This window comes from Seriola aureovittata, chromosome 12 (assembly GCF_021018895.1).
Source record: "Seriola aureovittata isolate HTS-2021-v1 ecotype China chromosome 12, ASM2101889v1, whole genome shotgun sequence".
Taxonomy (NCBI): Eukaryota; Metazoa; Chordata; class Actinopteri; order Carangiformes; family Carangidae; genus Seriola; species Seriola aureovittata.
Window position 1 is genome coordinate 25,253,016 of NC_079375.1, and position 21,822 is coordinate 25,274,837.

Here is a 21,822-nt window from a genome sequence, read left to right on the forward strand (position 1 = left end):
TCAGTGTATTTGGCAACCCTGGAACTGTTATAGAGGATCTTCCTCCGGGGCACAGACGTAGCTCCATAGTTTGACTCGGGATCAATAAGACACCCAGAGGCCGGCAACTGGCAGATTTTTTTAAATCTTAAAAAATAGATTTCCGTCAGCAAGCAAAGGTTACCTACAGAATCACTTCCTCTTTGGCGATTTTTCCCTGGAAAATAAAAACAGCAATGCTTTATTTCAATCTATTGTGAGCTTTTATTCTGAAAAGTTCTGAAAGGAAGTTCCAGTGATTCTATTACCTGCTTGACAAACAGACGGAGCGGAGTTCAGTAAATCAGTGGATCGTATAACGTGTGACTGTGGATGGACAGGCTTACAAACATCGCAGGGGAAAGATGGGAATCACAACTTCCTATCAGGACTTTCAGAATAAAATCATGATGATGAGCAAGATTGAAAAGATCATCACAGGATCTTTTTACCACCCTTGTTTGTGATTGTGTTGCCACAGCGCCACATATATGAACAGCAACAAAGTAAATTCCAGTTGCCTTTTTATCAATGGTTGTTTACGTTCTGGACGCCGTCTAATGGCGTAGAAAAAAATTGGCCCGAGGCCAAACTGACTTGCCGACCCCTGCCATAGGTGCGCAAGTGAATTAATGAAATAATTCAGAATCATCCACATCCACCCTGACGTGGTCTGTGAAGCTACTGTCAGCCACTATATTCTGTATTTGCTCTCACGCTTTATTGATTATGGCATCAAAGTTTAAATTGAGCTTAAGTTGCTGTTATTTTATTTTGTTTCGTCAGTGATGGTAATGTGTCTCTTCTCCCAGGACCTCATGAAGCTCCAGTCAGCCAGGGAGGAGACCAGCGTCTGCTCCAGGCCCAGCAGCAGGCCTCTCGCAGCGGGCAGCCCCTGCAGTCCTCGCCCATGGGTTTCCAGTGTCCGCCTGTCGGTCAGCACGGAGCTCCGGCCTCCAACCAGGGTTTAGCGCCGCCCAACCAGAACTCTCAGACACAGCAGACGCACCTGCCCCCCCACCACCTGCAGAGCACACCCCCTCAATCCAACCAGGGATCCAACCCATGGGCACCTACGCCTCCTGCCTCCCACCCACTCTCCTCACCCCCTCTTACTCCACAGAAAGTGCCTCACATACAGGTGAGTCTCCATAACACAAGCGCTTTGATGTGGTAGCATCACCGTGAGAGTGTGTGTGTGTGTGTGTGTGTGTGTGTGTGTGAGACAGAGATCAAAACTATGTGCATTTGTTTTCATGTGTGGGTGTATTTCATCTGAATGTTTATTTTTCATGTGGGTGGGGGAATGTGTGTGTTTAGAGTGTAAGGGAAGTGTGTGATACGTGTGTGTGTGCATAAATGTGTGTGTACATGACATTTGAAAGCACAGCGGTGCATTGGGCCCTGGTTCATTGGGGTTTTGTGCGTGTGTGTGTTCATATCGGTGTGTGTTTTTTTTGTTTGCCTTTTGTGTCTTCTGCTGTCGGCCTTGTGCGGTTGTGGTTGTGTTTCCGTGTGTGTGCGGGGGGGAATGGATTTTTGCAGCTGTTTGTTTCCTGTGAGCTGCATATCCTGAGACACGTGTGCAATACACACACATGCATGCACACACAGAGAGGCGCCACCAACATAATCTCTCCTCCCTCTTGCTCCCACATCTCCCCCTCCTCTGCAGAGGAAACCTCCCTTCCTGTCTCTCCTTTCTCCCCGTCTCCTCTCTTTCCGCTCTCTCTCTCTCTCTCTGCCTGTCTGTCTCTCTGTTTGTCTTATCCATTTCAGGGGTGTCATCTCTTCGTTAATGTTGTGTAGCCGGATGTCCAGAGAGTCAGACAGTTGTGTAGCCGGATGTCCAGAGAGACAGTTTGGAAAAGGAGACAGTGAGAGGGAAGAAAAAAAAAAAGAAAAAGCTGGAGGGTGATTAAGAGATTGGGGGAGGGGAAAACACTAAGAGGAATGAAGTGGGAAAACAAGCAAAGATCTCAAGAGAGGGAGTCTAGGATCTCAAGCAAAGGAGACGAGGAGGAGGAGGAGGAGGGGAAGGGGAAGGCTGGTGGGAAGAGGTTAGCAGTTCTCAATGGCAACTTCCATGTTTGTGTGTGAGCGTGCACCGTCACCACTGCCTGCGTCACGTGCCCTTGGCTTCCATTAGCTTGTTTTGTTGCTCAAAGCCCCCTTTCTCCACTGACCCATTCACACACAATAGCAGCCCTGTGGCCACACACACACACACACACACACACACACACACACACACACACACACACACACAGAGAGATCTAGTCCCCTCTTTCTCTATCATTCCCGCTTGCCGACTGCTCCCCCCACCCCACCTCCGAGCCTGCGTTGCTGCGATTCTTGGTTGACATTTCAGCCGTCACACTTAATTTATCCAGCACTTCTGACCTAGATGCCAGGTTGACTGGTGAGCCCTGGTGCTCGCCTGGGCACGTCGCGTGCGCTGCCCTGATTCTAGCTGCAGGCCCGGCAGCCCCCCGTCAGCTCAGCCCGCGCACACACACAGACGCACACGCGCACGCCGACAGTGTGGCTCGGGATATAGTGTGGTCTGGAATGGGATGGCAAATGTGCCTGGAGAAATAGGATAGCCTATCTAGAGGAGTACTGTGTGTGTGTGTGTGTGTGTGTGTGTGTGTGTGTGTGTGTGTGTGTGTGTGTGTGTGTGTGTCTGCCTGCCGCACAGGAGGGAGTTCTCTCTGTGCCTCATGATGCACTTGTTAGAAAGAGCCACACACACCCCAAGCTGGCCAGTCAGTCATGATGACTGTATGTCTGGTACTCTAAGCTCCATCTGTTCACTAAGCATGGTTATTACACATGCACTCACACACACACACGCACACACACGCACACACGCCTGCCTTCGTCAGCAGCTCAAGGTCACAACTCTGGCAGAGTGCTGTGCTGTGACCTTTATTCTACATCTCACACACACACACTGTGTTGCGTGCAGCGCTCTAGCTGACATATAACATGCCTGGCTCGCCCCTCCCCCGCCCGTGCACGCTGTCAGCGAGCTGCTGTACTATCCATCTCACCGAGGATCTGCAGCTTCGAGGAAACGCTTCTGATGTTTTGTCGTCTCCTCCTCTTGTTTGTGTGAATTTCAGCATTTAAAAATGTTGGCCACTTGTTGACAGGATGCTTCTCTCTGTCTGTATGTCAGTCGTTCCAGGAAGTCGCGATGTCGTGATAATTAACTCTAATTCAACCAATCCCAATGAAGTCATCGCAACTTTTCCACAAATTTGATCAATCGTCAGAGTTTCCCTTGAGTTGAACCAATCACAGCAGTCCCTGATCAAATCCATGATGATGTCACCAAACTCACTTCCTTGTTTGTGGTGTTGAAGCATGTGGTGAAGCTGCAGACGTGTGTGACATCACTGTTAAAGACCGAGTGAAGACGTTCAAACGTGTCTTACGTTAAAGGGTTAAATAGTTTTGTGGCGCTGCAACATGGTGGAGGAACCACAGGTGTAGAGCTGCCGGAGCCTCCGCAGCGACGCTCCACTACGTTTATTCTCCAGAGGAAATAAAATATCTACAGTCACATGATCACGTTTATTTATCTACGTTTGAAGAGCTTGAAGATCCGATCATCACTGAAGAGTCTGTCATGGAGGGAGCTGAGAAAAACACATGGTCACAGTTATTGATTGATTTCCAAATGTTAATCACACGTCAAGTAACACTCAAAAAAAAAAAAAAAAAAAGAGTCCACCTTACACCACGGTTTTACACCGCAGGTCAGCTGAGTGAATCACAAAGCGGCGTAATACACTGCGATTGTGCGTAGGAATACGGTAGTTCAGTGGTTGAAAAAATGTAGTGCCAAAGGAAAAGTGCTGTTATCAATATTCTACATGAAGTTTCATTTAAACACACGTTGGATTGTTTCGTGGGTGTTTTTTAAAACTGTCTAAAACACCTTTTTTTTTTCTCGTGGCCCCGCCCACGTCAGATCTCCTAACTGACCCCCGCGCTCATCATGATCCACTGTAGCTATTGTACCGACTGTATGTGACGACCTCACACAACGCCACGTCTAAAAACCATGAACTGTCCCTTTAAGTGTTTTTGCCTGACAGAGTTAACCTTTCATCTCACTCCCTCAACTTCCTCACCTTCATCCTCACGCCCTGTCCTCCACCCCCCCACCCCACCCCACCCTCCCACCCCATCCGTCCTGATGGAGATGAAACCCGACACTCTTCATCTCCCGAGTCTGTCGTATTAACCACGCAGCCGCTCTGTCGCTTTGAGTTCCTCGTGGATCTTTTATCAAATTCAGTTACGGGTGACGGTGTCACAGTTTACTGTTTATGGAAGTGGAGGATGATGATGATGATGATGATGATGGTGGTGGTGCTTGAATAGAGAATGATGAAATATTACATTACTGATGGAGAACTGCATTTAAACAAGTACACGTGAACACACTGGCATGCTGCGTGTGTGTGTGATTGTGATTGTGTAAACACTTTGTGTGTCTCCATTGTCATTTGTGTGATTGATTATCTGGGAAGCTTGGCAGGAGGACAGATTTATCGCTGGGCAACGCGTTCCCCTCGTCTGTCTGTCTCTCCCTGTCTGTCTCTCTCTGTCTCTCTCTCTGTCTCTCTCTCTCTCTCTGTCTCTATCTGTCTCTGTCTCTCTCTCTCTCTCTCTTTCTGTCTCTCTCTCTCTGTCTCTGTCTCTCTCTCTCTCTCTCTTTCTGTCTCTCTCTGTGTCTCTCTCTCTCTCTGTGTCTCTCTCTTTCTGTCTCTGTCTGTCTCTCTCTCTCTCTCTCTCTCTCTGTCTCTGTCTGTCTCTCTCTCTCTCTCTGTCTCTGTCTGTCTCTCTCTCTGTCTCTGTCTCTCTCTCTCTCTCTGTCTCTGTCTCTCTCTTTCTTTCTCTCTCTCTCTCTCTCTCTCTCTCTGTCTCTGTCTCTCTCTCTCTCTCTCTCTCTCTCTCTCTCTCTCTCTCTCGCTCTGAGCTGCACCTCGAGCCCCCCAGCCTCCCGTTTGTGTCTAAATGGCTCAGTTTAAGTGTGTGTTAGCAGGTGTTTGTGTGCAGCGGTTTGTGTGATGTGACCTTGCAGTTGTTTGGTGTGTGTGTGTGTGTGTGTGTGTGTGTTTGTACATTAGCATTCTCCAGTGGAAGTGGACTTTAAGTTAGACTCTTTACTCCATGTGAACACAACCAAGGTGTGTTTGTGTGTGTGTGTGTTGACAGAGGGGAGCTGCTGCTGCTGTAGCATTTTACTCTAAACTTGCTGATGCTCACACACACCTCATTGACACACTTACACACACTGAAGTGCACATACGCACATGCACACACTCTCAAAGGCATAGTCTCTCTCACTCTCGTATGATACACACACACACACACACACACACACACACACACAAACTCCCTCGTTGTGCCTTTTTGAAGTATGGAGATAATTTATTCGTGTCATGATGCCTGATTTCCCATCTGCTACTGGGACCCTGAGCAGCTGGAGAGAGAGGAAGCGAGAGGGAGGGAGGGATAGAAGAGAGGGAAAGGGAGGAGAGGCAGTTGGAGAGGCTCCCAACAGCTGGTAACCAGTTTCCTGTCACAGAAAGCTTACTTGGGAGCAATGAGGAGGTGGAGGAAGAAGGAGAGGAGGATTTAGTCTACAGGAGAGCAAGGGAGGAGGGAAAATGAGGTGTCAGCCGGTTTGTTTACTGAGGTTAGCCCTGCTGGAGGAGGAGGAGGCAGTAGCGGGGAGGAAACCGTAGCAACAGGGAGTCCTGAGGGGAGGGAGGAGGTGGCAGCCATGTGCGTGGATGGATGGATGGATCCCCTCCTCCCCCTCTGCTCTAGTCCGCCATTACTGACAAATTCAACCTCCACCCAGCAGAACGTGTAGCAGCATTGACTGACAGGCTGAAGTGAAGCTCCAGCTAATCAACATTTTATGGGATTTTTAGTTTAGAACAGAAACGATCAATTGATTAGTCAACAGAAAATTTACCAGCAGTCATTTTCAGATGAATAATTATTAATAATAAGTGTCACTTTAAAGGAAATATAGCAAAAATTCTGATTCAGATTTTTCCACTTTGAATCTTTGGTTATTGGACTCTTGGTCAAACAACAAACAAATTTCTGACATTTTATAGAATAAAAAATGAATTGATTAATGAAAAAAAAAAAATTTTTGCTTTTGAAATAAAAACCTGGGGTTGTAAACAGTAACTGACTTTATTGTCATTTATGTTTTGATTGTTGAGCCTTTAAGTCATAAAATAATGATTTCAACCTCCCAAATCTCCAAAATACTTGTTTAATCTGACCAAGCATCTCAAACCTGATATATTAACTTTATAATGATAAAAAAGTTTGAACATTTAAGACGCTTGAACAAGCCCAATACATTTTAATTAAATATATAGAAATAAATACATTTAATTTGTTTCTAATTTTGCTATTTTTTCTATCTATTGAACATATTTTTCACAACTAGGAATTAGTAATTCCATAACTCACAATGTGAACGTGCACACTTCGATGTAATTGAGTTCTAACTGTTTAAGTGGGTTTTTTATCTTGGTGTTTTTCTCCTATAAAAGTATTTTTTGAGCGTAATTCAAAGTTGCTCAGTAACTCGGATTAACAGATATATTTCTTTCCCGCTCTCCGCAGCATTCCCCCGCGGACCCGTCAGGCGATGCCTCAGTGAAGGTTCCTGAAAGGCCGACTGTTGGCGCTGGAGTGCCCAGCCAGCCTATCGGCACAGAGCAGCCCAGCAACCAGGAGACCAAGCCAAAAAAGAAGAAGAAGAAGAAAGCTAAAGTAGCGGATGGAGAGGAAGAAGAGGGAGGGAAGAAGGCGGCGAGAGAGGGAGGAGCTGCCGAGGAAGACTTAAAATCTGAATTTCCCAGATCAGGAAGTGACGCAGGTGAACAGGTGACTGGCACAGGAACTGTAGAGGGAAGTTCACCGTCGGTGGAGGAGAAGAAGAAGCGGAAAAAGAAACCAAAGGAGAAGGCGGAGGGCAAGGAGGGCAAGGAGCCCAAAGAGCCCAAGACCCCGAAAACGCCCAAAACGGGCAAGACCCCCAAAGAGCCGAAGGAGAAGAAAGCCAAGGGCTCCACGCCCAAGACCAAGACCCCCAAGAAAACTGGGTAGGAGCAACATTACTTGCAGTCATTTTGTGTGTTTGTGTTTGTGTGTGTGTGTGTGTTGTATGTGCTGACTGGTGTAGGAAGCCAGTTCAACAAAAACTCCCATCAGCTCGTGTTACTAGTTGTGAAGCCTTGACAAAAGTGCTTAACCACTAAGTGGAAGTGGGACGTTTTCACTTCCTTGATACAGCACGCGTATGGAAATGAATCACACAGGAGGTGGCCGGCCGCGATGGATGCGAGGAGATGGAAAATAACTGAGAGACTATACTGGTGTCACGGTGTTAGCTGTACGTAGTTTTTCATGGCGACATCTTGTTCGGTGCAGTAAAGAAATCTGTTGTCAGTCACCGGAGGAGTTCTGGCGTTTGGCTGTCTTTGTGTTACGAGCTGGTGTTTGTGTAGATGCAAACACGCCCAGTAGGTCCATTACTCATGGAGCCAACCAGGGGGAACCAGAGGGGTCACAACCTCTGAGCTGTGAAAGACCTGGCGACCACAGACCGTGAGAGTGTGTGTGTGTGTGTGTGTGTGTGTGTGTGTGTGTGTGTGTGTGTGTGAGTTGGTGATCACAGGGCTCGGTGAAGCAAAGAGAAGGGACTGCTAGACTGAACGGATCTGAGGATCAATCACAATTTAGATACTGATCAACAGCCAATCTGATGACAACACCAAAGCCAACAAGTTTAGCTACAGTTCCCAAAACAGGTTTTAACAAATAACACACAGACGGAGGGAAACGGTGCGTTAGTTGGGAACTATTTTCTGTGGGTGATTAATACATTTTGTGATGTGAGTGAGGTTTTATGAGCAGCGCGACGGTGAATGTGGGATTATACTGAAGCAACATGTCAGTCAGTACAGCAGAGGAGCCCACTGGTGTGTTTGTAATAGCTTTTGGACAACAGGGCTGCTAGCTGCTAGCTGTGCAGTTGAATGGTGCTGCTGTGTGTCTGTGATTTGGTCGGTAACTGTGTGTTTTTAAAACGTACTTCTCTCAGTGGAAGGTGTCGCCACCGTGTCTCTGGTTCAGCAGCACCGTGTTTACCCAGGTGTCATCTTTACACGGCGGCCCGATCAGCGCCGGAGCTGAAAAATACCGGGGACTTACTGCAGAGTCGTTTGACCCGGACGTGAATGCCCATAACCCTTTCACATTGTAAACAATAGCCAGATGTTAGCAGGTGTTTTTGAGAGTAGCCCACTGCTAGCTGCTAGCTGTGCAGTAAAATGGTGCTGCTGTGTGTTGGAGCCTCTGCATGAGACGATTTGGTTTCTAATTGTGTGTTTTTAAAACTCACCTCTCAGTGGAAGGTGTAGCTCAGGGCCGTCACTTTTTATTCCAGCGCGTCAGACCATCGGCAGGTAATATCTTTAGTAAAAAAAAAGAAAGAAAGAAAGAAGAGCCGTACCTGATCCCGATCATCTCGATAGATTTGTGTTTCTGGCAGATAATGAGAGAGACTATCGATTCCATGTTTTTACCTTGCTACACTTTTAGCGAGGTGGAAGTGACGGGCGACGGGAGAAGAAAACGACGAGTTAATGATACGACTTTTGGCTGCAGGAAGAATGGGATGTTAGATGTGCTGTGAAGTTAATAAAGTAACGAAAATAATGACGTGTTTTGCTGCACTGAGTTCACCCGGGTGTCGGAGCTGATAAACACCCGGGACAACTGCAGAGTCTTCTGACCGGGACGTGAATGTCCCCATTACTTTCACATTGTCGCCAATAGCCAGATGTTAACAGGTGTTGTTTTTTGTCCAGTGTAAAAGGGGCTTTAGTTATTTACTATCCACACCTGGTATATAGGTATGCGTGTTCTCTCTGCACTTTTCTGGTCCGACTTTATTCTTCACTTGTGTCCTGCTTACGGAGATGCACCGGTAGAGGCAAAGAGTTGAGGGGCATTTGTGTCGGAGGGAGTCAGAGGTGGTTTCATTGTGTAGCCCTTGGTCTCTCCACCCTCTCCCCCTCTCCCCCTCTGTCCTCACCCTCGGTCTCTCTCTCTTCCTCTCAGCCCCTTTTATCCCAAGGAAGAGGGAGGGCCAAAGCAGCAGGCAGGGGTCAGCACTGGGGGAGGTGCGAGTGTGTGTGTGTGTGTGTGTGTGTGTGTGTGTGTGTGTGTCTCTATGCATTCATCGGCCAGTGGAAAAGAGTTGGGGGCGGGGAATGTGGGAGACCTGGAGTGAGTGTGTCAGGCAGTGAGGGGGTGGGTGGTGTGTGTGTGTGTGTGTGTGTGTGTGTGTGGTGGTGGTGGGGGGGCAGGCAGGCCTTTGGTGTTTGTGTGCATGCGTGTGTTGGAGGAGGAGTCGTTAGTAATCTTTGTGGCAGAAAATGGCGTCTAATGATAATGAAGGCCATGCCGCTGACCACTCCACAGCCACAAGTGTGTGTGTGTGTGTGTGTGTGTGTGTGTGTGTGAGGGCAGAGGAAATGTGGGGGTAGGAGAGTTCTTTCTTAGCTCGTTGTGTGTGTGTGTGTGTGTGTGTGTGTGTGTGTGTGTGTTGGTAAACTAGCTCTTATCTGTTGTCAGGCTCTCCTCCATCTTGAGTGGCGGCCTGGAGCTCCCAGGTTAATTTAGCATAATAATGGCTGCCGGCCATTCACTGCTACTCTAAAATGGTGGACTGCTGCAATCACCCAACTATCTTCTCTTTTATTCTTTCTCCTCCTTTCCCCTCCCTTCAATCCCACCTCTTCCTGCTGAAGAGGAGTGTATCCTTTCATCTTTTCCTCTCCACTTCACCCTCCCCATCTTCCCTCTTCCCCCGTCTGTCTCTCTGATTTAAGCTGAGGACTGAGGTGTGTCTTTTCTTCTCTTTCTTTCCCTCTGCTGTCCCATGTGGTCTTTCGCTCTCAAGCATATTCAATTTCCATATTTTGGAATGAAGTTTGGTCTTCATGGTATGTTTTTGTGTAATTGCAAAAGCTTATTCCTTTACTTAAATGTAAAGTGTTTCTTTGTGCTGCTCTTCTTGTAGCAAACTTTCCCAAATCTGATTTTAATTTTTACACTTACTTTTTTGCTTTTCTGGTTCATTAAAATACTTTATTAAAGCTTTAAAATCAACTTTGAAAAACTCCCCTTTTAGTGTAGAGGAAACCCTCTTCACAGGCCGCTAGCACATATGTTCCATTGCGTTTTTGGGAGATTTTTTTTGCAAGATTTCCACCAGTGGGTGAAGAAATAAGCCCCAAAGCTCAGGAGTTTCTCATGTGGCCCATACCACGCCTCAGTATATTCCTTTCTGCTCTGTGTATTTGCATCTCTGCACGAACAAATAAGCCACCACAGAGCAGGCTGAAGCCTTTTTCTTTTAATCGGTGCAACAAGGATGTCGGGTCTGTTCTGTTAACCCTTTGAACACAGTCTGCGTTCCGGTTTTCACTTCCTTAATTTGCAGTTTGTGGCATCGTCCCCGCAAATCCTCTAATGTGAGTGTGAGTGAAGGTATTCAGAAACACCATCAGTTCGCATGTCCGCTGTGCAAACACATGGTATAATGAGAGAAATTCCTGCTATTTCAAATAGTCCACAAGTTTTCAACACACTCCAAATCTGTACATGAATGAATAGAGGAGTGTGTCCAGGCACATTAAAACCATGGTCATAGCATTTTCTGAGTGTGTGAGACCAAAAAAGACAAATTCTTGATTTTCTTTTTTTTTTAATTTCTCGATGTCCAATAATGACAAAGCGTAAAATAAAAATAACAGTTTTGAATTTTCTTTGCAAATGTAAAAAAGGAAAAACTGAAATATCACATTGACATAAGTATTCGGACACTCTCCCATTTCTCTGGATCATCATCTTGGAGATGATAAAGATGGTAAATTCATTAGATTCATCATGTTTTGGAAAGGCACACACCTGTGTGTATATACCTGCAGGGTGTTGCAGTGATGGTTTTTATTATTATTATTATTATTATTATTTTAGAATAAAGCTCCAACATAACAAAGTGAAAAAATTGAAGTGGTCTGAACCCTTTCTGAAAGCCCTGTATATTGAGAGACTAACTGTTATTGTCCAACCGTCTCTGTGCTTCAGAATAAAAGCACCAGTGGCTCCACTTCATTATTACAGTACTTTATTTACCTCATCCACAACAGTACTTTAACTTAACTGCGACAGAAGTTTATTTAAATAACAGGTATAGGACTAATATATCAGCTTCCTGATCTCTAATGTGGTTTTCCTAATGACAGATCTTTCGTTAGCGTGCAGAGGAGTTTATATCATGATGCTGCTGAAGTAAGACTCAGAGAGGCGTGGTGTGCTTCGTCTGTGTAAATATGACTCATGATATACATGGTCTTTTAAAATAGTATGATTCAACTTTGTCAAAAAAATCGCAATAAATCATAATATTGAATCACAATACTTAAAAATTCTCAATGAATCGGCACCTTTAGCATCGAATCGGGAGATAAGCCTGTCGTCACAGCCTTGATAGACTCAGACTTGGCTGTGGATTAATGACTTTAATGATTATGAGGCAATGTTTGAAGTTATAAAGAGCGTATATGTGATTTCTTCTGATTCATGGAGGATTATTCTTAATTGAATTTTCTGTTAAAAGGTTAAAATGTGCCTTGCGTAGGCTGACGATTTTGCTCTTAATGTAGAGGCGATGGATGGAAATCTCCGATGCCGTTGGTTTCAGCTGTCCAGGAAAGTGTGAGCAATTCGGAGAGAATCAGGTGGTTTACTCGACCATTCAGCTCACTCCTCTCCTTTGACCTTGCTTTCTCTCTCCATCCTTTTCCCCCCGCTCGCTCTCCCTCTCTCTCTGTCTACCTCACTGAGGAAGTACATCTATAAATAACCCAGCTCTCAGCTGCCACACCCTGCCCTGCGTGTGTGCGCGTGTGTGTGTGTGTGTGTGTGTGTGTGTGTGTGTGTGGATGTGGGGGGGTGAGATGAGATTTGTTTGCAGTACACATAAAGAAGTCAGACATGCATGCAGACACCTCGCTTTGTGCACGTCTGCAGATGTGTGTGCAAATACAGCACTTTTTGTGTGCCTTCTGGCCGCTGTTGTTTTTTGTAGCCACGGGTCGTGTGTGTGTGTGTGTGTGTGTGTGTGTTGGGATTCAGTGATATGACTCATCATGGCAGCAGGTGTCCCTTACACCCCACCCTTCCCCCATTTTTGGCTTCTCTTCAGTTTCTCTTTCCCTCCCCATATTTTCCCTCCGCTGCTCTGCTTCCTGTCTGTCCTTTATCCTCCCTCCCCTGATCTGAAAGGAGCATCTCAACTCCCCTCTCTCTCACACTGAGAGAGAGAGACACACACACACACACACACACACACACACACACACACAAACTGTGCACCACAGCTGTCCAGCATGTGTGAACCTAAAGGTTCAAAGAGGGTGGAGCTTGCGTACACCTGGACAGAGCTAACCTGTTATGGAGACGTTTGATGTCGCAAGTGCAGCATTGATTTAACACCTTCAAGAGTAGGTGGCCAGTTTTATCTGGGGTTTCTAGCAATACGATGACATCACTAATCACCTCACTTCCTGCCTGACTTGCCTTGCCTTGCATGATTTCTGAGTCTGGTCAATTTGGCAAAGTTTACTTCCTTTTTGATTTTATCTTTCTTGACAACATAACACCTCGAACACGCTACAGTTTCCAAAATAGTATACATAAAATACTAGGGACGCACCGATTGATCGGCCGCCGATCATCATCGACTGATCTTCATTAAAAATACTTGATCAGTGGATCAGAATTTATGCTTCTAGTCACCGATCACCTGTGATTAATTCTCTGGTGTCTGCGGCTGAGAGAAGCACTGTTCAAACAAAACATGTCGGCCACGTGAGACGAATATAACGGACGCCATCTGCAATGCGTGCCAAGCCTGATCGGTATTGGCCGATCTCACCCACAGACGATCGATATCTGTATCGGCAACAAAAGAAAAAAAACTACAGAACACCAACGACTCCCATAAACGTGTAAAATAAATTTGGCATCATGTTGATCATTTTCACGTCTCTGCACTGGTGAGAAGTTTGAACGTTTTCATATCAGGCTGATCATCAAGCTTCAACTCACAATATAACTCATCAACATTTAGACAAACTAAGAGGTCCAAAACTCTGACACCGCTCTGGTCTCAGACTTCACTTCAGTTAATTTTTTAATTTAGAAAAATGGGAATGAGAAGCTAAAAACGGAAACTTTTCACGGCTAAGATTAGACACTGAACTCTTTTCAAAACAAAAACTGAACAAGAGGCTCCAGAGAGTCGAACGCACAGAGACCATAAGAGAGAAAACAACTTTTACATTTAAGCAAAGATGATCATATGTCAGTTTTATATTTATTTATCACCATATATTTTTAACATTTCTTTAAATTTACCAAGTGGAACTACAGATTCTTAATTCATTATAACTCATCCACCCCTTTGACAGTTATGCACCTTCTTTATGTTTGTCCTCACCCTGCCTTTCTAAATGTTTTCTGAATACAGTTTGGCAGTAGATGATTTTGTGCTTTATATATTATCTCTGCAGTTTTGGACCCACAGTATATTTCAAGGCGTCGAGGTGCGTCTGGTTCTTATTAAACTATCAGTGGACTCGGGTTTAGAAGAGTGTAGAAATGTGTAGAGGAAGCAGAGTGAGACTGTTTTATGTCACAGATGAACAGTGATGCTGAGACGTGGTGGTGATAAGATTTGTCTTCGCTGCGAGTCAGTAATTTAATAACGGGGAAAACGGTGGCTGCGGTCAACGTAATTTATGTCAATTGATTTTATAAAATCAAAAAATTTATCGTAGCATATAAAGAAACCACTCAGACTCTTCAGCCGTCGTAAATAAACTTCTCTGCTGTTTTATAAGATCACATTTTGCTGCTTTTGAGTGATTTGGTGCCAGAACACAGAAGCGGCGTATTTTTCGGACTAACAGGAAAATGAAATCGTTTATTACAAGCCGGTGATCGGTGATTGGTTGAAAGGACTAATGCAGGATGGGACTTGAAGGGTGAAGGAAAGATGGGTTGTTGGGAGAGTTGTCGTAAAAAGCAGCGAAAGAGATGGACGGAGCACAAAGAGTTGGAGAGTGATGGAGCGACTGAGAAGAGAAGTGAGGCCACGAAGAAGCCAGGAGGAAGAGAGGGCAGAAGGCAGCCAAGTGGAGAAGTGTGTGTGTGTGTGTGTGTATGTGTGTGTGTGTGTGTGTGTGTGTGTGTGTGTGTTGTGTGTGTGTGTGTGTGGCCAGATGGCTCCAGCGTGTGGCGACCAGCCAGAGGAACAGGTGCAGGTCACATGACCAGCCGTTACCACGGAGATCGTGATTGCTCTTGGCGTGAGGATGAAAGGAGAAGGGCCCCAGGGACGCAGAGGGGGTGAGAGACGAGGAGAGAGAGGGAGAGAGAGAGGCACAGAGCAGGAGAGAGGGCGAGCGACACAGGCACAGAGGAGGAGAGAGAGAGAGATCCAGGCATACAGTACTGTAGAGGACAACACACACACACACACACACACAGTTTTATAGTAAGTTAGAGCAGATTATCTCCTTTATATCCTGTATAACATGTACAGTTTGTACGTTAGCATTTAAAAACAGGAAACAGTAAAGAGTTCAGTTGGGTTTGAAAAGCTCGTTCTGTCGTGGATCTGGTTCCAGGTTTGCCAAATACCCGGACTCTCTTAAGTTCCGGTGCTTAACGAGTGTCGTATGAAACCTGTTATCTCTCCTCACTCTGTTGTTTTTGAAGGGGGGGGGGGGGGGGGGGGGGGGGAGTGACGGGTGGATTATGTCAGATGTCGCTAATAAACGTAACCGTCGTAGGAAACCGAAAGGCTGTAACAGAACTTTACTGCTCGTAGATCAGTCCGCTGTTAGTCAGACTCTTTCTCATTTAAAGCCAGAAACACTAGACACCTTACCCCCAGGCTAACTCGGGTCTGAGACCAATGTTACCACGGCAACCATCAGTGACACACGCGCTGACCATTAGCAACCAGACAACAAGAAACAGGAAAACATGGCTCATAATTTGTGTTTTACTAACATTTCTATGAAGAGGGAACGAGTTGTTAAAGTTGCGGTTGTTTGTTTGTTTTTTTCCCCAAATCATATTTTTATTTTTATTCTTTCACTCTTCGCTGAATTTCCAAAATAAAACGTCCTTGTAACTCACTCTCCAAAAGACAAACATTTTCTGCTGCGGTAAACAGCTGATTGATTTGATGAAGTTCCTCAGTCGGCCATCTTTAAAAAAATATATATATATATATATTGAAATAAGTAATTTACTCAGAATGTATTTTACAAACCAGATGTTTCAGGTTCGGGGCTTCGTCCACACTGCTACGTTTTCTTTTTAAAAGGCGGCCCATTTGCTAAGTTTACTCGTGGCGTCCGCGCTTCGCCGCAGTTTTCAAGCCCCAAAAAACGGAGACAAACTCCGCGGTTGCGTTGTAGTGTGGTCGGGCGGAAGTGGAGACTTATGATGATGCAGACACCCACGGTCGCTTCCTGCACGACGACCGGTGAACACAATGTGGATAACGTAATCCAAGCATTAGGGACCTTTGTTGTTAGACCTGTTTTCATTTTAAAATGCTGTTTTTAAAATAGTGTTGTGGATCTGACACTTCTGTAAGAAGTTATTGAACCCGTTTTACTTTGTTGTGAATTTGAGATACAAAATAATTCGCTGATGTAGGATCCGTGGCGTCTTTTGAGCCGCCCGTTCAGCGCTAGCAGTGGGAAAAGGGTTTCTGTATATGATCATGTGGCGAGTCAGTGAAACAATCTTTACCCAAATTTCAGGAGTCAGAATCAATCAAGATCAACCTGAATCTGAACTATTACAATATTTTATGTTTGTCAACTTAACAGTTCTCCATTAGTGCTGTTCATATTTACAGTAAAGAGGATGTGCAGAGGTTTGCAGGCTGGACTTGTTTTTCTCTGTGCGATGAGTTTAATCAGCATTTCAAATCTCCTGCTGCTCGTCCCATGTGCTGGTTGTGGGGTTTTATCTGCAGGTTCAGTTACGTGCAAATGCAAATAAACCGAACTGTATTTAATAAGTGGCTTCAAAAGGATTCGGATTCATCGAGCAGAATCTGGATTTTGTTGCCGTCAAACCTCAACTCTTAACTGTACGTTGGTATTTGAAGATCAACATTTTGTGAGCCGCCCTCGACGGATCATTTCTGACCAGTCATGGCAGAAAAGTAACTGAGTACTGAGAGAGAGAGAGAGAGAGAGAGAGAGAGAGAAGGGGTGTTGTGTGTCCTCTCACCTTCCTCTATGGTGTGTATGCACAGATAGAGCCAGCTCCTCTTTCTTTCCATGCCAGAGATTAGAGGAGGCCTGGGGGCCTCTCAGCCCATCCCCCCTCCTCTCTCTGGGGCCTCTCTCTCTCTCTCTCTCTCTCTCTGTCCCTCTGTCTGTCTCTCTCTCCTGCTCTCACTCACTCCCTGTCTCTCTCTCTCACACTCACTCCCTGTCTCTCTCTCTCTCTCTCTCTCTCTCTCTCACACACTCACTCCCTGTCTCTCTCTCTCACACTCACTCCTGTCTCTCTCTCTCTCTCTCTCTCCTCTCTCACTCCCTCTCTTGCTCGCTCTCTCTCTCTCTCTCTGTCTCTCTCTCTCTCCTCTCTCTCTCTCTCTCTCTCTCTCTCACTCCCTCTCTTGCTCTCACTCTCTCTCTCTCTCTCTCTCTGTCCCTCTGTCTGTCTCCCTCTCTCTCTCTCTCCTGCTCTCACTCACTCTCTCTCTCTCTCTCTCTCTCTCTCTCACTCCCTCTCTCTTGCTCTCACTCTCTCTCTCTCTCTCTCTCTGGGCCCCCCTTGCTCTTCCTCTCTATCTCTCTATCTCGCTATCTCGCTCCCTCCGCCTCCTCGCAGTCTTTCATCGTATTAACCCCCTGTGTGCCAGAGCCTGAGGCACACTAATGATTTCTAAATGGGTAAATCAAACATGGCGACCACCCTGGGACACACACACACACACACACACACACACACACACACACACAAAATGCCTTGTCTGTAAAAGAGGGAACACTTTGAGGTGGTGTGTTTTTTCTTCTTCTTCTATTTAGTAAAAAAAGTTTGTTTTTTCCCTCTTTCCTTGCAGCAATAAGAAGGTGGAGTCGGAGGCCGGGGCTGGCACTGCTAAAAAGGATTCCAAGAGGAAGAGAGAGTTGTCAGTCAGCGACGATGTGGAGGTGAAGTCTCCACCTCCATCGCCCCCTGAAGAGGAGGATGATGATGGTGTACAGGTACGGGGGTTGAAGGGGGGGGTCCCACTTTCAGGCAGCACACAGCATCAGAAAGTAAACATGGCTCATATGGCTTTGCACCGTAGATCCAGGAAGTCCAATGAAAAAAAACAATATAAAAGGCCATAAAACCTCCCTCAGTGTCACAGCCAGTAGAGATAAAAGGCTCTGCTATAGTTTCTGTTGTAAACCAGCCTCGTTGAAAGGCCCCTCTAAGTTCCCATGATGCATCAGCAGCACATTTGAATAAAAAAAAAAATGAACATGAAAAAAGTAAAAGCTATTTGTAAGTTTTGCTATCGCTAACATAGCTAACGTTAGCATTAGCAGCTGTTTACTGACCAGTCTAGAAAAAACTTTACAAGTTCAGCGTCAAACTTCATTCCTTTACTCACCAGCAGCTGTTTCCAGAGGTGGAAAACTCCCCTCTTGTTTTGCTTCTATTTATCACTCCTTTTCTTCTGCTGGAGTTAGCATGCTAACCAGTTAGCCCCGGTCTCATCACGTTCCAACACTGAGTCAGTGCAGCGTTCGGTCTGCTCAGAGGACGTATTATAACCTCTTGCCTTGTTAAACGCAGCAATGAACTGAGGCTGTAAGAGCTTCAGTCACTGACTGAACTACCAAGACTGGTAAGTAAACGGCTGTTAACGCTAACGCTGCCTATGTAGCAACAGCACAACTTACAAACAGCTCCTTTAAGTGCTGCTTTGGCACAGGACATGCTGTACCACTGTTTCCCTCCTCAGTCAGATCCATTTTTATGTGCAAATGTAAACAAGTTGGTCATGAGTAACACCTGGCTATTAGCTGCATAAAGAAGAAGGTCCTGTAGTTCCCTACATCCGCCTAAAATATTACGATGCAATGTTTCATTTTGTTTTTGTGATATTTTAATGAAGCGAGACACAAGACCGCCGCTGATGAGCAGAGCGTTGACGCCTTTTGTGTGTCGTCTTTGTCCATCAGAAGCGCCGCTCCAGCCGTCAGGTGAAGAGGAAGAGGTACACCGAGGATCTGGAGTTTAGGATTTCAGAGGACGATGACAGTGGAGATGACTCACCGGCACCGAAATCCCCATCTTCATCACAACAACAGGTACAGCTTGGGTTTCCTTTATTGGTTTAGAGTGTATCTGGCCATTGTCAGCAATAACGAACATCATTGAGCTGGAGGCAAGAGGTACCTTGATATTTGAAATGATTTTGTATTGCTTCTGCTAACGGGCGTTCCCAACTCCAGACATTACCTCAATTAAACTCTATTGTATCACAACACATGTAAAAAATTATAGTTTCCTGTCTCAAATCCTCCTTGGTACTGACTAAAATATGTCTGGAGCAGAGTGTCAAACGGTCCGGTGCCAAAATCTGGGGTTGAATTTTACATTTGAAGTCTTGCTTACGTGTTGTGTCATTAAACAGCAGCTGAGAGTCGTAACGAAACCCGGTGTTAAACGGGGTTAAATGTCCGCTCTCTGTGCTTGAGAAATTAAGAAAATAGTTGATAGTAATAGTGTTTAATTGAGCACATAAGAGAAAATAGAGCAAGTTGATTCTGTTCCTACAGTTTAAGACCATTGTATTTTGTTCATTCATTCTTTGTGCAGCTACTTGTCTGTAAACAACATTTAACACTTTGTTAAAACTGATAATCCAGATATCAGCACCAATCAAGTTTTATATAGAAAGTAAATAAGTTAGGTCACCTCCATATCTCTACACCTGGATGGGTGTTTAATTTTTCAGGTGCAGTAAAGGCAACATGTTAAGGAGGGGGAGTGGGTGTGAACACCTGGACCAGGCAGGTGATATGAAACCATGTGAGCGCGGCTCCAACACTTGTGTTATTCTGTGTGTTTCCAGGACGTGGCTGAAGCTGAGGGACCGATCGTGGAGAAGATCATGGGCCTGCGCACCTCCAAAAAACAGGTTAGACATCAAGACAATACACAGAGACAAGCTCCCAGAGACACGCTGGCCCGAGTCATGGTTTACGTCATCTGATTAGCCGCTCCACAGCTGGTCTAAGCAGATTACACACACACACACACACACACACACACACACACTCATTTGGTAAGCGGAGACAAGAGTTCTTGTATTTCAGTGTGCAAGAGGGTGTGTGTATGTGTGTGTGTGTGTGTGTGTGTGTGTGTGTGTGTGTGTGTGTGTGTGTGTGTCTATGTGTGTGTGTGTGTGTCTGATTGACGGTGTGCGTGTGTGTGTGTGTGTGAGAGAATACCCAGCTTTGTTTTAGATGGCTTGTCTAAAGAAAGCTCATCCCTGAGCCAACACATGCATGCACATACAGTCACCAGCCAACTTTCCTTTGCTAGCCAGCTGCCAATGGGTTATCCCCCCCACCCCAACCACACACACACACACACACACACACACACACACACACACACACATATTCTCACAGCTCCATTCAGAGTTGACCCTGGGCTTGGCACACAGCCAAAACCACAACGCTAGCTACACCAGACGCCAAGCTAGCATTTCCTCAGGCAGGGTGTGTGTGTGTGTGTGTGTGTGTGTGTGTGTGTGTGTGTGTGTGTGTGTGTGATTGATGATTCATGGCATTACAGTAGTAGTAGCATGGTGGAAGTGTGTGTGTGTTGCTGTAGTGATGATGAATGGAAGTGGATGGCTGAGCTTGAAAGGGCTACTGTTGTGGTATTTCCCCTTTCGCACATGTTCGGAAAGAAATAACAAATATATTAATCATAAACAAGGAAATACGTCTTTAAGTCGTCCATTAAACACACATGTAGAAATGTATTTTTATATTGATTTCTTTCTAGATTTGAAGGTTTGATTTCTAGAATTTTTATTTTTAATTTTTTTCCCTTTTTGTTTTTGACATTTTCCAACTTCTCCAGCTGTTTTTTACACAAAACAGCAAAAACTGACGAGACATGAATGAAGCAGTATTTTCCCCTCGGTGAGAGTCGGCGATGACTGACAGGCCCGTGTGAAACTGGCATGCAGGCTCCTCCTGTGCCACTTCACTAATTCAACCACATGTTGTATAACAATGATGAACCACTTCTGCTCTCTCACCATGCAGTTGCTATATTTGTAGTGATTATTAACCTTTTTTTTTTCTTCTTCCTTTCAGCTGGAGATGGGGGAGGAAGTGGAGGTGGAGGAGTTCTATGTCAAGTTCAAGGGCTTGTGAGTAACACTTTTTTTTCTCTCTCTCTCTCTCTCTCTCTCCACCTCTTTCTGTCTTTCACAGCAGGTCCCCCCTCTTCTTTTTTTAAAACCTACTTTCGACACACACACACACACACACACACACACACACACACACACACACACCAGGGTCTCCACAGGGGCAAGTGTGAAAAGCTCGGTATATTCAGCCTGAAAACCTCAGTTACTTTATTTTACCATGAGATGACCCATTTATTCGTGCTGCACATTCACTCAAAGGTGACGGCGTATAACATTTTGTCCAGCGTCTGTTCGGTGGATTTTGGGGGAAAAGAATATTTGACGTTATTCGACTAAATCGATGCAAACAAACACAAAACAACACAGGTTGTTGTTTTTGAGACGCTCAGATATCAACAGGAATGAAAGCGAAACAAAAACACTCGCTGATGAAGAAAGTCCAATGTCCTGAAGTAATCCTCTCCAACCTGCTCAACAAAGTAAGACGGGTAAAACAAATGGAAGCATACGAGCAGAACGTCGACACCTTTTTTTTGTTTTTGTTCGCTGCTCTCTCCAGCCGTCAGGTAGCATTTTGACCACGTGACAACAACATGCAGCTATTTACCAGCTTGTGCTCCGTCAGGCGTCTCCAGGAAGACACTTTCTCAGTGGGTGTTGCCGACTTGAGTCACCGCACCGTGTCGATGCCTCTCTCAGAATCATCATCTGTGACAGTTAGCGCTCAGACCGTGCGTTCGAGCTCATGATCTGTGACAGCAGTCGTTCTTGGCAGTTGTCATGAATTCATTTCCTCCCAAAACAAGCCAAACCCGTTCTGCCATCGACCTCAGACACTCATGCAGGTTAAACTGGGCGAATGAAACGTTAGAGCTGACTTGCTGTAGATGGACCTTGAAAACGCTTGCAAGGCTGCAAACAGGCGCCGACTCTCCCCTGGTTGGTCCAACACTACGGCTGCAACTAACTATTCATATCATCAATTCATCTTCCTCATTATTTTCATATTAAATCAAATTAACCGTTTCAACTGCACTTTGGACCCAGATAGCAGTGAAACGACATGTGCACGTTGTTTAAAAATGGATGTTTACAACCATCAAAGAGCACAGGTGCAGCTCTTGTTGCCTGTGATGGCAGGTAGTTTAACTATTTACATACTAAAAAAAAACACTTGCTGT

At 45.4% G+C, this 21,822-nt stretch overlaps 1 protein-coding gene across 1 annotated transcript in view; it reads left to right on the forward strand.

Annotated features, from left to right (window-relative positions):
- chd7 (chromodomain helicase DNA binding protein 7) overlaps positions 1-21,822 on the forward strand; it is a 72,858-nt gene that overhangs the window by 19,089 nt on the left and 31,947 nt on the right. Inside the window, exons 3-8 of the mRNA XM_056390785.1 lie at positions 831-1,159; positions 6,694-7,175; positions 17,312-17,456; positions 18,426-18,554; positions 19,322-19,387; positions 20,583-20,638. Coding sequence (XP_056246760.1) covers positions 831-1,159; positions 6,694-7,175; positions 17,312-17,456; positions 18,426-18,554; positions 19,322-19,387; positions 20,583-20,638 — 1,207 coding nt within the window. The remainder of the gene's footprint in view (positions 1-830; positions 1,160-6,693; positions 7,176-17,311; positions 17,457-18,425; positions 18,555-19,321; positions 19,388-20,582; positions 20,639-21,822) is intronic.